The sequence below is a fragment of the Lonchura striata genome, chromosome 2 (genome assembly GCF_050655825.1).
Source record: "Lonchura striata isolate lonStrDom1 chromosome 2, ASM5065582v1, whole genome shotgun sequence".
NCBI lineage: Eukaryota > Metazoa > Chordata > Aves > Passeriformes > Estrildidae > Lonchura > Lonchura striata.
In genome coordinates this window covers 134,184,699-134,200,769 of record NC_140704.1, presented here as the reverse complement: position 1 = coordinate 134,200,769, position 16,071 = coordinate 134,184,699, and the positions used below count along the sequence as shown (strand labels likewise).

General features: G+C 42.1%; 1 protein-coding gene across 2 annotated transcripts; it reads left to right on the top strand.

Moving 5' to 3' along the window:
• Positions 1-986: 986 nt before the first annotated feature.
• UQCRB (ubiquinol-cytochrome c reductase binding protein) lies at positions 987-6,444 on the top strand. 2 transcript variants are annotated; one of them, XM_021543240.4, is made up of 4 exons: positions 987-1,024; positions 2,217-2,288; positions 3,974-4,140; positions 5,303-6,444. In XM_021543240.4, exons 1-4 carry the CDS (start codon positions 1,006-1,008, stop codon positions 5,378-5,380), a joined length of 336 nt encoding a protein of 111 aa, XP_021398915.1. In that variant the 5' UTR covers positions 987-1,005; the 3' UTR covers positions 5,381-6,444. The 2 variants fall into 2 exon arrangements, with proteins under 2 accessions (XP_021398915.1, XP_085428496.1); XM_085572370.1 differs by lacking the exon at positions 987-1,024 and adding an exon at positions 1,723-1,793.
• Positions 6,445-16,071: the final 9,627 nt, after the last annotated feature.

Below are 16,071 nucleotides of genomic sequence, written 5' to 3'. Positions count from 1 at the left end.
TTTTCTTATGTTTTCTGTTCCATTGGCCTGGAAAGATTGCTTGAAATACTCTGTCAAATAGACTGTTCTTAGTCGAGATGAGTAACAAATTTCACGGCCGCTGAAATGTGCTGACTAAGCACTTCCCCCCCATTTCCTCCTGTTAAATAGAAGTCTCCAAAGTCCAATATGCTTACTTGGATTTTTGACTGTATTAAATGCTAATAAGAAACTGTAATCTTCAAACCATCTTGTAAAAAATGTTTATAGTGAAAATGTTAATTGAAAGTATGTGGGTTCATAATGTTGCAGTCAACTTTTGCAGATTTGCTCCACTAGCCTTATTACTATGTATTACCATGTGGCAAACCATTGTAACAGGAATTATATTACAGAGTGTGTATATTTTGAATGCCTCAAACTTTGAGCTTTAAATTCCTTTAATATTTTTAAACGTAGGAATGATTGCTGCCAGAGCTAAACTAGTTTATTTGAAATGTTGAGTGCACAAGCTTCTGCCGAAATAGCTTCTCCAAACCACGATGGAGACAATGGGCCAAAACATTTAAATGGAATGCTAAAATGGAAGGGGAGAGGGGATCGAAAACCTTTTTGAGGATCATGACAAAAATTTGTGGCTTTATGATTAAAAAAAAAAAAAACCACAAACTTTTCTGACTGAAATTGCCCACTGCGTTGCCTGCTACGTATTTTGGGCTCCCCCCAAGTCCGCATTTTGTTTCTTTCAAACGGCAGTGGTCCCCTCCTGAAGGAAGGGCTGGGCAGATGCAGCGCTGTGTGCCTCAGAACGCAGCGCCGCTCACCTGGCGGCTGCGATTCCTGAGCAGAGATCGCTTTCTGCTTCTCGGCGCGACCCGCCGTCGCTTGGCTTCCCGTGCTTTCCAAAGCTAATTTTCGTATTTTTGTTGTGCCCGCCCTCCCGGCAGAGCGCAGGCGCCGGGCCGGCAGTGCCGGCGCCCCGCCCCGCGCCCTTCCCAGGAGGCCGCGCGCCGCGCCGAGGTCAAGATGGCGGCGAGGGCGCCCGGTGAGGCGGCGGCGCTGAGGGGCGGCGGGCGCTGAGCGGCGGCGGGCGCTGAGCGGCGGCGGGGCCCGGTCTGTCCTGGCCCCCGCCCGCCCGCGGCGCCGGGCTCGCCCCGGCCCGCGCTGGGCAGCGAGGCGGGCCGTGACGGGGCGCGGGGGAGCCGGTGTGCACCGTGTGCCCTTGAGGGGACGGCGAGTGCCGCTTCCACAGCCGCCGGGCGAGTCTCCTGGCCGGCCCTCCCGTGGCAGCGGAGGGAGCCTGGCTGCGATCGCTGGGCTAGGCAGGGCTCGGGAGCTGTGCAGCACATGAGCTCTAGTGCTCCTGAGGGGCCTCGGGCATTGCTGGCCTGCGCGGACACCGGCTCGGCGCGCACTTGGTCTAAGGTTATTCCTTGCCTGTTCTGAAGGACGAAGGGGTAACTAAGTAACCTGCGGAGGTGGTGCTCTAATGACCTCCTTTGGGGTGTTCTGGGGTGACGTGGTAAGAAGATGACTTAAAAGTCACGAAAAACAGCTGGCCCTTGCTGCATTGCCTGTGTTGCGCCGTTCGTGGCCTTCTAGGCCCCTTGTTGAGGTATTTGATTATGTGTAAAGGCACCTCTGCCGTCCCAAACCACATTTAAAGGAAGGTGAACGTGCTGTATGCGGTGTGGAGGTCTGTTTTTTTGTCTGATTTTTTTTTTTTTTGAGATACTAGTATGGATTTTGTGGTTGACTCTGGCAGCTCCTTGAAAAAGGAATGGCATTCCAGTATCTGGAGAGGAGAGCAGAAGGTTAAAAGTATAATAATATGCTGGGCTTGAAGTCACGTAATGAAAGCCAGGGAAATTAGACAAATTGTTGGAAAAGCCTGATGGTTTTTCTTTATGTAGACACTATGGGTTTGGCTTATGTAAGTGTTACAGAGTCTTAAGAGTTTTGTTGCTGTCTTTGATGAGGAATTGGTAGCGTTTTTCCAAGTCTTAAAGCAGCCCAATATTCCAATTTAGTGCAATGGGTTAAACTCTTGTATGTAATGAGCAGTCCTATCTGTTCAGTCTCAGGAGAGGAGAGGCTGAGTCATGAATGGTCAAATTCAAACATGATGCAATGTTACATTACTGCATGTGTTGGAGGCCAAATATTTGTGTACTGCCACAATAATATATAAATGTTGAACTTTACCTTGCTGTGCAACTGATGATCATCATGTTCAGTTGCAGGAGGTGGTCGCCTGTTAGACAAGATTTGCAAGTGGTATTACAATGCAGCTGGGTTCAACAAATATGGTAAGTGTTTCATTGAGCTGTAAAAACTGCAGATATAACAGTTCTCAAACTAGTTGTGGTTCATAGCTGGCATATGTACATGCAGGTTGGCATAAATCCTTTTGATCAAAACTAGCTCCTACTTCTGTGGCGATAAAAGTTGGCAATAGCTTCAGTTATTTCTGTTATTTCCAGTATTTCTGTGTTTGCTCAAGTTCCAGTGAATTAACTTATAACAGCTAAGGCTAAGCTGGGGAAGTTGAAAAAACTTTCACAGAGCAATCCTGAAAAATCAATTATTTGTTTCCCCACTGAGTCACTTTCACTGGCCAGTGTCTTCTAACCCAAAGACTGTCCTTGAAGCTGGAGAGGTTCCCACTGATAGTAGTCAGCCTATCTGCAGTACTTATGCAAAGCATCCAAAGTGCAAAGAAGGTTGTAGTTATTCTGCCCTTTGTGTCACCATAACCTCAGCTGGCATCACTCTGGCCTGCACAGCAGTGGAATAGGTGTCAGTACAGGGCTTCCTTAAGGACAAGAGGGTCCCTTAATGGTATTGTCTTCAGTTTATGCAGAGTTGTCACCAAGTTTGTTTCAACAATTTAGATGGTAGAACAGTTCTTATATGACAAAAATCTGAATATTCTGATGCTGCGATTTATTGCTCACCACAATACAAGCAAATCTCTTGAAGGAAGTTAGCATATCTGCCCTGGGGAAGTTAGAAAAAAAAAATACAAGAAAACTATAAAGAAGTAGTTTAGATCCTTCCTCCAAAGATGCATGCTTAATTCCTCTTTGATAATGCCCCTCTGCTGAAATTCTTACTTCTGCTGCTCCTCTGCAAATGCGAGTATAAAATTAGAGAAGCACCAAATTCAATATAGTGATTAAACTAGCAGCAGTGCTCCCTGCGCCTTTGAAATAAATTACAAAACTGAATTTAAGAATACATGACTCAAAATAAGTTTTTGTTTTATTGGAACACTACTGCCAAATCAGTCACATGAGATGAAAACCTTTAACTGCAAGTCAGCAGGTATGCCACAGAATAATATTTTGTCCTATTTTGTTAATACTGAACCTTACAGAAAGGTTGGTTGAGTTTCAAGGATCCTTTGTTCCACAGAAGGTGTGGGAGTGGGTGTTTCTCCCTAATTTAAATTTCTCCCTGATTCTAATATGGAACTCACACACCAACACAGAGCTTCAGGTCTCCATAGCTTCATATAGTCAGCAGAGGTCTGATCATTATGAACAGGGCAGTTTAGAGAAAAATTCGTCAGTACTGAAGGAGTCTCATCTGTGGCTGACTGACTAATGGATTCAGAGCTCTCAAAAGCCCTTTACCTGGACAGTCATTCTTAAACAGAGATACAAAATTAGATGCACATAAGTTCACTCTTTAGATCCAGAGAAGTTTTTGTTCTGTGTATGTATATTCTACATGAAACATATTGAATTAAATACCCATTTTCCTTATTTCTCTTTAAGAAAAGGAGTAAAGTAAATAGAGTCTGTGAAATCAGTGTTTAGGACTGCATGTTCTCCCTAAGCAAATAGTGGCTCTCCTGGATTGGTTTGGCTTTTCTTCATAATTTTCTGCTGGAAGTGTTTTGCCCATGGTACACGGGCAAGTGTCAATCCTAAATCTTACTGAAGAACATACATTTATTCAGTGGTACTGTAAATTCTTCTTGATACAGGGTTAATGCGAGATGATACATTGCATGAAGATGATGATGTAAAAGAAGCATTGAAGAGACTTCCAGAACATCTGTACAATCAAAGAGTATTTCGCATAAAGCGAGCGCTGGACTTAAGCTTGAAACATCAGATCCTTCCCAAAGACCAGTGGGTGAAGTATGAAGAGGTATGTGCATGGAGTGTTTCCAAGGTGCAGGTCTTAAGTGGCACTGCTAGGACTGGTGGTTGGGATTTTCATTCTCTGGAGAGACATATTTACATGTTCTTTATAGTGAATGAGTCAGGATATCGTGGAGTACCTCTGGAAAACACTTCTGATTGCAGTTTAAAAATCTGTTTTTCTGTACAAATTACTAAATTTTTGTCAAGATGACAGATGCTTAAGCTGCAGCTCAGAATCACAGCACATTTGGAATTCTTAAAGAAGGTCTCCTGCTTTTCTGATTAATTTCTTAATCTTGCAGAAAATATTGGGCCAAAGCTTTTATTCATTAAAGTGCTAAGGAAGAAAAAGTTGAAGGGAAAACATGCATTAAAATAAGTGTAATCTTGTACTTTAAAAAAACAAGCTGCACTTTATCAGATGTAAGTAAATTTTATTTTTTGGTAGTGAATTGGTTGACAGACTTTGCACTTTGCATTACTGTCTACTCAGCTTTCTCCAGATTACCTGGCAGAGAGGAATTTTATCATTCAACTTTTGATTATAGGAGAGTATAAAGGTATTAATGCATCTCTGAATAAGCAGAGGCTGTTTCTTTTGGTCTCATAGGTCATACTTAGGTAACTGCTACACTGAATAATTGGTCACATATTTCCTCAAGCAGCAGTTTGGTTTGTAAGTGTTAAACATGGTCAGGTTGTTCTGATAGCGTGACCATGTTTAGCACTTACAAACCAACCTTCTAAACAGTGCTGTTTAGAAGCTAAGCTCAAAAAGAGATTATCTGGAGTATTGTTGTTGGACTTCGAACTAATTAAAGTGGATCTTTTGTATTTGTGTATCTGCCAAAAAGATATCTGTTTCTAAAGGCACAGCTGGAAGCATCGCTTTGCCTGCTAATGTTTTTGAGGCGTTAGGAATTAGTAGTTGCTGCAGTAGAGCACTTGTCATCACAGACTTGGCAGATACGAAGTTTACCTTTTCAGGGTAAATAAGGCTGGATTTTTTGTTTTGGTTTGTTTTTGTTTTTTTCCTTTTGTCAGTTATTGTTTAGTCAAACCTGGGAAGGAATGAGGAAGAAATAGTCTGTAGGAATGACTTGAGATGTTTCTGGACCTTGCTGTAAGTTTAAATATATTTCTTCTATATATCTCTTCTTTTTCAGGATCATCATTATCTCGAACCATACCTAAAGGAAGTAATCCGTGAAAGACAAGAAAGGGAAGCATGGAACAAGAAGTAACTGTTGAACTGCTTCATGCAAATATCCAGCTATTTCTGATATTTTAAACATTTGGTTGTAGAAGTCCATAGGGAGGTAATTGTGAGGCTGAGGAATACTGTTTCAGCTTGTTCATTGAGTCTGATCATCCAACTAAAATAAACATGTCAAAGTATAAAAATCTTGGAAGAGTTCTTTCTAAATGTTAACAAGCTAATGTTCGGATCTTTCCTGTGAGCGTATACATTACACACTAGCTTAGTGGTATGCAGTCTCATTCCAGCCTTTAATTCTTGCTTTTTTTATCATGCAGCTGTTTTCTGCAGTAGTAGAATTAGGTAAGAAATGCTCAAGGCTGTTGGTGATAGTTGCTGTCTAAGTTAAAGAGGATTTGGTATTTAAAGATGCGGCTGTATTCATTCATCACTTGTCACTGCAGACAGCATTATTGAACCAGTGTTTGATGTTACAGTGGTATTGTGAGACAGTAATATTCTGTGTACCCAAGCAGATATGTATTGTAAAAGTGAAAAATATAGATGATTCCTTAATCATAAAATAGGAAATATTTCACTAACTTTTTATACCATATACATTGTTAAGCCTTAAAAACTATTTTCATGTAAACCGTAATGACTGTCTCACTTCAGCTTTTTGAAGAGAAAAAGTAATATTTTAAAGAGAAAAAGTAATATTCTGATGTGTTTTAAACAACATAGCACTTTACATAGTTAACTTCTCATGGGATTTTTTCATCACCTAAAGCATGCTCTAGTTTTTAGTGATTCGTATCAAGGAAGTACTGGCCCTTACTGGCTGAAAACCTGGAGTTTAGTCTTCCACAGTTCAATGGTAGTGTGAAGTTGAGGCAGATACTGGTATAAGGCATGAAATTCGGATCCTGTTGTATAATCTTCTGGATAAAGTTGAGAATCTTGCATGATGGCCTCAAGACTTGCTTTTTTCCTTTTATTGTGCATGCTTGTCTGCCAAATGCAACACTCAGTTTACCAAAAGAAAAAGGAGCAAACCACATCTGCAGTTTTGAATTGGTATGACCAAATAAATAAAATACTGGGTTAGAAGCTTTTAGCTTTGCTCATGACTCTTACTAACCGTCACCTGCTTGCTGAAGTCCCTTATATCTGTAGGATGGATACAGTGATCCTTCAAAACTTGACAGCCTCATGTGGCAAAACAAAATTCTGCAAAAATACCTACATTGTCAATACTCCTTTAAAGTCTGTGTGGAGAATACGTTAAGAATTTGAGGTTTCATTTTTCTCCTATAGTAAAATCTAATAATTGAACCATACATAATTTGATGTATTTTTGGGAACTTTATTATTTTCTTCCAAGAGACAAATGGGGCTTGAAATTTCATACTTCTCTTTATGGAATTATTAGAGTATAGTTTTCTATTAAATGAAATTAGAACTATTTCATTATCTCTTAGAATTATTAGAAGACTTAATTACATAGTGAAAGTGGTACTTTAAAAGCATAGCTGGTCAAATTTCTATGAAAGCTAGAATTCTGTGGAAAGGCTCTGCTTATTTGACCACAGGTTTGGATTAAGAAGAAAGCCTCTCAAAAATTACTTGGTTTGGACAAAAGGGCTTTGTTGGCATAAGGCGCTTAAAAATAGGCTGACCTATGAATAAAGTCCAAAGCAGCCACACCCCAGTTAGTCTAAAACATCTGAAACTAAATTACCCCTTTTCTATCAAATGTAACATCTTAAAGAGTCAGAGGTGAGTAGTAGAAGTTAATAAAAGAGTCCTTCCAAGTTATCTGGGTAGCTCAAGGGAAAGAGGAAAAAGGAAGCCAAGTTTCCTGTTCACTGAGGTTTCATTTAGATGAGTTTTCAGATGCTTCTGACTTGGATTGATAATTTTTAACTTTAAATTTCCATAATGTCCATAGTAGTCTTCTGTTGAAGCATTTTGGAAAAATGTACTATTGTACTACAACTTCCAAGTTGTATCTTGGAAAGCTATTAGTAAGGAAAATGGTTTTTTGCCATTTTTTGGTAGAGATGGGTGTGTATTTGAAATGTTTGGGAGTGTCTAAAAGTGGTGAGGAATAAGGAGGAAGGAGGCCTGGTGTAAGACTGGCATCTGCTGCCTGGGAACCAGGAGCTATATCAGCTTTGTTTTAGAGACTAAACTCTTACTTTGGGGTATGTTGTGTGAGATTTGGATGCTTCTGCTACTGGCTAATGAATGAGTAGCTTGGGAGACATTTCATGTTTCACCTTCTGGTGTTCCCTTCTGTGCACATTGAGTTAACAAGCATTAATTTTAGCCAGAAGAAATGGGAGTTTTCTTGTATGTAGGATTTTAATCCTGCTGGTGACAAGTTGGAGGGTCAGCATGATTCCCAATTTTGAATGGTTAAAATATCTGGGATGGGAAGGAATGCATTTGCAGAAATGCGGTTTCAGACCTGCAATTTTACTGTATTGATTCTACCCCACCTGTCCATCTCTCTGTGGGATCCTGCCCTCTGGATCATCCTGGCCTGTGCAGCCATTATCTTGCTATCTGCAAAAGTTGCCTCATTTTAAGGAAAAGCTTAGTAATAGTAAAGGGGATCAGATAGCTAGAGGAGAGAAGAAAATAAAAGAAAAAAGAAAAAATCTGATGAGGAAGGAAAGGGCATTCTGCTTTGGAGAACTGGGATTCCTTTATTCTGCTATCACAAGGTTCTTCTGTAATACTAAGCAAGACACTTGGTTCACAGAAGCTTCATAAAAATTTTGCTAAGTGCTTAATATATCTCTGCTTGGAGCTACATCTGCAGAAGTACAGAGTAATCACATCTGGGTGATTCTGAAATGTCTGGATTCAGTTCATTGGTTCTGAAAATATTAGGTGCAACTGTTGGTATTTATCCATACACACAATGGTTACTACAGGTGGTGGTAGCAGGAGCAAATTTCACAGGGATTCTCACAATCATAATTCCTCTGGTGGTAAGTGCAAAAAAACTTGCATAGAAGACGATGTATTTGTGGCCTGTACCTGGTGCTTCCAGAAAGCAAGGATGAGTCGTGCACTGAAGAGGATTGTAAAGAATTTCTGAATGAGAATGCCTAAAATGTGAACCGGCAATTTAAGGTCATATCATCATGTACAATGCAACAGCAAATCTTGTATCTCCTTATTCCTGATTTTGAAATCTTCACCTTTGTTAATGTAGATTTTTGGATATAAATTTTGTAGGGATTACATATATTACTGAGGTATTTTTATAGTTCATCACATCTGAATTATTAGTGTGTAAATTAAGAGTCTGAGCTGGTATTGCTAGTCCTGCAGTTTGATGATAATTTTAGCTTAAATTATTCTTCATCAGTTTTGAGCAAACCTGTGCTTCACTTGAAGTTCTCTTTATTAAATACATAATGAAATATAAGAATACATTTTGATTGGTGAAGATCATGTTTGCTATGTCAGGTTGATTTCCTTAAATTTCGAATTGGTCAACCCCAAAACAATGGATTTTTTTCAGCACTGTAACAAGAAACATATGCTTGTTTTACATCCAAATTCCATCTGAAAGAGAGCTACAGCAGATACAAATCCCAGAAGAATTTTGATGAAGCATCGTGCTTGTCATTTTAATGGAAGCATTTTAGCATTAGTATGGTAAACGCATTCTGACTTGAGGCATTTTCTCTCTAGATAGCAAAGGTCAAAGATGACCTTCAGGATTTCTCCAGTGTTAGCAGTCGGTTTTCATGGACTGCAACTGTGGCCAGGGCAAGGGCTGCTCTTGGGCAGCAGAACAGGCAGAGGCAACGCCTCCAGGGTGACATCAGGGTGACTTCTCTTCTCATAGCCTCTCTTAGCTGATCTACAGCCCAAAGGGCTAACATCTTGAAAAACTGTAGGCCACGAACTTCACTGTAAGAGTTTGTGTTAGCATCTAAATGCCATGGGGCCTGATCCCAAAACTTGTTTCCTCAAACTCCCCTGCTGGCCATGTGGAGCTGTAAGCTTCCTTCAGTGTGAAGAAGTTCCTGACTCACCCAGAACCTGTGCTGGTGTTACTGGGATGAAATGACAGGTAAGTGTGCCGTCCCAAGATGCCAGAAAGCATCTACACCTCTGCCTTCCTGGCAAGGTACGTGTTAAGACATGTCTGGAGAAGGAGCCCTCAATTTCTTCTGCTCAGGGTGATTTAATGCTAGATTATGCTGGCAGCCTGTCAGCTCAATTCTTTTTACTTCACAAAAGGTGTGGATTCAGAGTTCCCTTCTCGGTGAATGCTTACATATTTTTACATAGTATTTACATATTTTCTGCAGTGCAAGTGGGACTATTAATCCTTCTGGCTATCTCTTCTGCTATGAAAGATCTGATAAACTATCAGGAGACACGAGAACTTGAATCAGTTGGTTAGAGTTTTTTTCTAGGCTGGTTTATGATGTGCTGCAAAATAAGGGTAATGCCTGATTCCACCTGCCTAGAGGCACTCACCTGTCTGGGCATTTACTGCCCACCAGCTTCTGCCCTGCTTTCTCCTGTAGTACCTGAGCCCTGGCACTGGATCAGGGAGATAGGCCAAGGGCTTGAGTGAGAAATGCAGGGTAGGTGAGGGGTTGAGGTAGACTGAGGATTAGGGAATCATGTGCAGGGATCTGAAGGAAGTATAAAGAATATAAATTGACCTCAATCCCCTTTGCCTGCTCTGGAGGTGCACAGTGAGGATGAGGCGGAGTTGATGCATTTATGTGCAAACATGTTGTTTAATGCATTTTGGGAAATGGAACCACTGAGTATGCGCATGTGGAGAGAGGTATGAGGTGGTTTGACAAAGGCAAGGGTGCTTTTTAGGCCACTGCAGAGAGTGACACCTGTGTATCCTAACTTTTGGAATGCCAAGTTCATGGCACTCATTGAGGCTCAGGATTTCCCTAAAGAATATTTAAAGATCATGCACTGAACCTTATTGTGAATGGAATCCAATGGAGGCAATCCCGCCTCCAGGGTGCCCAGACATGGCCTAAGCTTCCATCTCCTGTGGCCCAACCTCATCTGTTTCTGTCATGAAAATTAGACCATCTTCAAGAAGACGCCCCCACAGTTACAGGGTGGGTTTCAGTTTCGGATGCTCACATCTCTGCAGCAAAAGAGGAGCACTGGATCTTGTTGCTGCTGGAATTATTGTTGCTACTTTATGAGAATGTGCTGCATTGGTTCCTGTGCTGGGAAAGGATCTGGAGCCTGAAACCCGATCAGAAGGAGGTAACTCAGCGCAGCTGGGCTGTGCTCTCCTTAGCCCTTCCTAAAGTGGTTCCCCACTGGCCTAAATGGATCTGGTTCTTTGTGTCTAAATCTTCTGGATTGCAAGGGGCGGCTGCATAGTGAGACACGGAGTTAAGCACTGCTGCACTCAGTATTCCAACACCTAAGCCCTTTTATGAAGCCTCATACTCCCACTGCGACCTAGCAGATTGAAATGATTGTTTATAAGCAGCAAAGTTCAGAGTCCAAAGCTCAGATCTCTTCAAGGCACTTCAGAGGGTTTTCTGTCTGCAAGTTGTGTTCCCCAATGGAGTATTAGTTTTAAAAGATACTATTATGAAATAGTCATAAAAGCAGCTTGATCTGTTTGGTTTGCTTCAATTAACTAAAACTTCTCCAAGTTCTCCATGTTTCTCAGCCACAGTCTCTCATCCTGAAGAGTGTGGGTGAAAACTCCATCAATGTGCAAGCAGGCCCCCATCAATGCTCAGCACTCAGGCAGCTTGCTAGAGTTCACCACACTGTCGTGGTGGTGTAGAGGTGGCTCTGCTAAAAAGCAAGAGGCACCATGCTGCCAGGTGAGGCTTGGCTCAGCTCTGCTCTGTGCACTGCAAAAGCCAAGGTACTAGAGGAAGGGTGAGATCATAATTTCGAAGCTCTGTGGAGGCAGTCATCCCTGCCTAGGAGCACTTAGGCTCCTAGGGCAGGGCAAAGTCAGGAGGACATGGGGCTGCACTGACAGCAACTAGACATGCTTTATTTATATATTTTATATAGCAACAACACAAAAAAATTCTCAAGAAAAATAAAAGTAACAGACCATATTTCCTTTCAGAAGTATAGCTTTGTTTTTTATCTGGTCACAGACTCTTGCTCTTTCTCGTGGAAAGGAAGGGTGTAGTCATCTTCACCTTTGGAGCTTTGGGGGATCTCTTTCATGACTTTATATCCTTAGCTTTTCATAAGTATATCAAACCCAATGGTGTGTCTGAACATGTCCAAAACAGCCATTAAAGCCTTATTCAACAAGCTACTTCAAAAAGAACAAGATGAGGTATACTTTGAAAGGGGACTTCTCCTCCAGCTGCTTCCACCCAGCACTTTAAAAACACATAAGACACAATAAAGCACGTGTTGACATAAGTGAGCCTCAAAAATACCATTGGATTATTTTGAAGGAGTATAATCTTAAATGGGGAGAGTTATCGTCCTTCACCCAGCAAAACAATTACATCAGTGCAGTTTGGACTGGGATCTGCCTTAAGATCTCCCAGATGTTGAAAATGGTATAGTTGCTGATCAGTGGCTCTGGGTAATTATAAACTGTCAGATGGAGGAGGAGAGGTTAGTTCTCAAATGAAGCAACATAAAAGCTTTTTGGGGAATTGTAGAGAGGAAGATCCACTGTTCACAGCTGACACTGAGAGCCACAACAGTCTCTGCTTATGCCTGACTTTGCCAAACCAGTGTCATGGACATGTCTCAGAGCTATGGCATGCTGCACAGAGATGAGCCCTGCAGCAAGGGGTTTGCTGTGGACTAATCCTAGCAAATCTGCTCAGAAATAATTTTAGCAGAATCTCCTAGCCTGGAATGAGGAACCTGCTGCCCCCCTCACTAGCAAAAGCCCATCTTATCCTGAGGCAGCAGATGCCAGCCCTGACAGTGAAATAGAAAGAGGCAACCTGGGTAAAAACTGCCACTTCACTGGCCCTGGGGGAAATCAACTTTCCCAGTCACAGGGCTGGTCCCCTGCTCAGACCTGGCCTGAGCAGCTGGAGGATGGAGCCCCAGATGAGGTGTTGGTGCTGTGCTGCAGTACATCAAGAGTTCAAGACACTGGGAGCTGCAAAAAGATGGGGAGCAGATCTCTGATGCTGTAGCTGGGTGGCTCAAACACTTACCAGAGCCTGTCCCCAGCTCAGAGGTTGATTTTTGTGCAGTTTCTCTGATGTGTTTGTTGTTTGTAGCACAAACAATCAGTGGGCATGGTGAGCTTATGCCAGAAATAAGCCTGGCTCCTCTCCTCATTGCATGTGACTGCTACCTCCCTTAAAGACACCAGCAGGTCACTGGACTCATGGAGCATGCTCAGGTTATCAGTGACCCTCTGCTCAGCCCTTTGAAGGATTTGGGAAGGCACCAGCATCCTGAATAGCCTTTGGGAATCGGCTGGGAGATGCTCCAGCCTTAGAAAGAGAGGGGATTTTGGAAATCCCCCATGCTGGTGTTTCCATGGGGTAACATGAATTAGTGAATGCCTCTCCAAGGTCCCTTCTGAGAGCCCCAGATCACAGTCCCACCGGGCTCCAGCCATGCCATGTCCAAGTGGCGAGTAGCTGGGGTGTCCAACCAGCTCCCTGCAGCCCAGGGCATGTGACAGAGCCACATTTGCCAGCTTGCAGCAGTACTTAGCCTGTGAACAAGGGCAGATGAAACCATGGTGAGGATGAGGAAGCTGGGTGGGTAGCAACCACCCCCTCATGGCTTGCCCAGGGTGGTGAGCAGCAAACACTGCCAGCAGCTAACACTGCCCAGTGCCACGGCGGAGGGAACACAGGCTCCCAGCCCACGGCTCTGATCCCTGTTACCAGCACATTGCTGCTTCACCACCATGTGCTCAGTGGGGTTCCTGGACCCCAGTACAGACAGGGAAGCTCTCAGGGAGGGTGTGCTCAGCCACCACCCTTGCAAGAGCTGTCCAGTGCCAGAGATGCAGGTGACTTCATCAGCACACAAGGGTGACAAGCTCAGCATTAGGTCACAAAAACAAACCCCTGGCAATGCCAATGCCCCAGGTGGGAGGAGTGGCTTTGTCCCCAACACAATGATAACAGTGGAGAAAAACACATCACCCATCTCCATCATCAGCAATCAAGGCCAGCTCACCCTGACGCAAGGTGGGGCTGTGCTGTAATAGTACAAGCACCACCAGAATGTCCTGGCATTGTCTTCTTCCCTTTTTTAATTTCATTTTTCAGGATGACAACACTTTAGAGGTTTATGACCAACAGGAGAATTTACTACTAAGTCATATACTGATGTAATGAAATCTAATATATGCTGTGTAATGAGTTATGAGATGTTATTTAGTTTCAGGGTTTTATTACTTCAATCAGTTATGACCATATTTCCTTTTATATGATTGCTCACCCTTTAAACATACCAGATGACTGTATAAAGAACACCTAATAAAGTCTGGAGATGTTAAAATATAAATGTTTTAATTTTTGCCATAAATTTGTTTCAATTCTGCCAATGGTGGCTCTGCACTGGAAGTGCAGACCCTGGTAGCGTTGACTTGTTCCTTTGTAGGAAGGAGCTGGACAACTGTGCTTTGTTAAAAACCACAGTTAGTCTCAACATATATCCTTGGTGATTATATATAGAGATGGGAAGTTTTTTAGAATACATACAAACAAAAGAAAGACAACACTATCTGTGATAGAAGTCATTATCTCAACCTCTCATATTTATCCTTGCAATTGTAACATAGACATGCCCTGGTTTCTACCAGTCTTCAAGAACCGAGGATCAGGCTTATAGTCTTCAGCATCAAGATCAAATCCAGGAATGTTCTGCCCATATACTGTTTGGCAAGCCTCCTAATTTTTCTGCATTTATGCATTGTAGTCGAAAGTCTTTTGGGATAACGTCATAGCAGTGGAATTATATAGCTGTGAAATAAGATCAGGATCAAGTCTTTAATAAATCAATGTTTTAGCAAGCAAAAAACAATTGCAGGAGTATAGTCTCAGTTGTGACGTGTTCATGGTGAGTATGGAGTTCTCAGAAATTATTGTAGAATGTATTTTATGATGTTAACAACTCTGCAGTAAGCGTTTGTGTCCGAGTGGATAGCGACTGTTTTAAGACTGTAGCATACGGCTGCCCTCTGGCGAGCCACCCACTCCTGGGAATGCAAAGGTCTCCAGCACTGCTGGCTGGGATCCTGCAGGGTGTCACCTGCCTGGAGAAGGCATCTACATATAATAGATCTAATGACAACATTCTAATTTCCTCCCCTCCTCTGCAACAGGCAGCACTCCCATGATTGCTGGACCTGGTGGAAGTCCCCACTGTGGGGTCCAGGGCAGGGGAAGCCCAGCTATGCTGCACTGGCTCGAGGCTGCGCTGCTGCTGAGCTGGCAGGAAAGATCCTGGTGAGCCTGAGCCACTGTACAGGTCTTCTTGGCCAGCTTCAAGGAGGAGGGGGAGCTGGGAGGGAACTGCCTTTTACTTACATTTTAATTTAGTGTTTGCAGCAGCCAGAAATATTTTCATCATGTTTAATCTGCTGTGATTGTGGCTGCCACATGTGTCATGGCCCAAGGATGTCTTTGTAGGGATGATCCCTGCTGTTCTATTGCCTGCAGCAGAAAGGTACCAGAGGCCCAATTTGACATAATTTCCATCCCAGCCTCCAAGTCCTGTCTGTGACCAGCTTGTGCCTTGTTTTAGCTGTGGGTAGTATTGCTGCCATATGTATTCCCTTCCTTCCAATGCTACAAGGCAGGGTGTCATCTCAGAAGAGTCCTTCTGGATAGCTGTTTATCAAATCAATGTTTTTTTGTTGTACATACATCAATGTGCTTTACTTCTCCCAGTATTTATTCAATTATTGATAGAGATACTAATGGAAGGGAAAAACTTCTAAATTATTATCTTACTTCTCCATTCTATTAATATCTCTATTGCTAATTGCATAATTTTTGGAGAACAACAGCAAGAAATGAAATAAAGAATCTACTCTTCACAGTTCCAGGCTAATAATTCAGCCAAAGCGAATCATACATCAAATAAATGGCCAAGAGTACTTAAAATGTGTCTTTGTACAGTAACAAGACAGAATTTAATCCCATTAAGAAAATGCTGGCATTGGCTCAGTGTTTGGGAATATGCCACTGAACTGTCCTGCTGTAACCTTGGATGTAGGAAACGTTGAGACAAAGCAGCATACTCAGTTTGACACATCTTTGCCCTTTAGGTCCTTAATGATGCAGTGATTTACTGAACATTTAATATTTTTTAGCTGCAGAAATTGTCTCATACGTGGAAGCTAAGCAGTAACATGCTTCTGAATGTGCCCTATCTGCTGCTTCATAAGCAAAGTTTATTTGCAACTCCATAAAACACAGACTTCTGACCTATCTTGAAACAGCAAGTATCCATATTAATTTATAAGAAACAAAATCTTTGTTCCATATATCTTATTTAAAGTATAAAAATTAATTAAGGCTAATTTCTCACTAACCAAGGATTTAAGAAAAACATTTTTTTCTTTTCCTCAGGTTTTAGTTTTCATCTGGGTTACTCTGCTTTTACTTTGCTCTCATTATTCTCAGAAGGATCTGGAGTACTTCTCTATTCTCCAGGTACTTTGTATGTGGCACTCTGCTGCCAAAACAATTCACTTCTTTCTAATTAAGAAGGATTTCATGTTTACCATAGGAAAAA

Coding starts and splice junctions, on each gene's coding strand:
- UQCRB (XM_085572370.1), top strand. CDS start 1,760: ATGGCATTCCAGTATCTGGAGAGGAGAGCAGAAG. Junction 1,794..2,216: donor TCTGGAGAGGAGAGCAGAAG/GTTAAAAGTATA, acceptor CATCATGTTCAG/TTGCAGGAGGTGGTCGCCTG. Junction 4,141..5,302: donor AGTGGGTGAAGTATGAAGAG/GTATGTGCATGG, acceptor CTTCTTTTTCAG/GATCATCATTATCTCGAACC.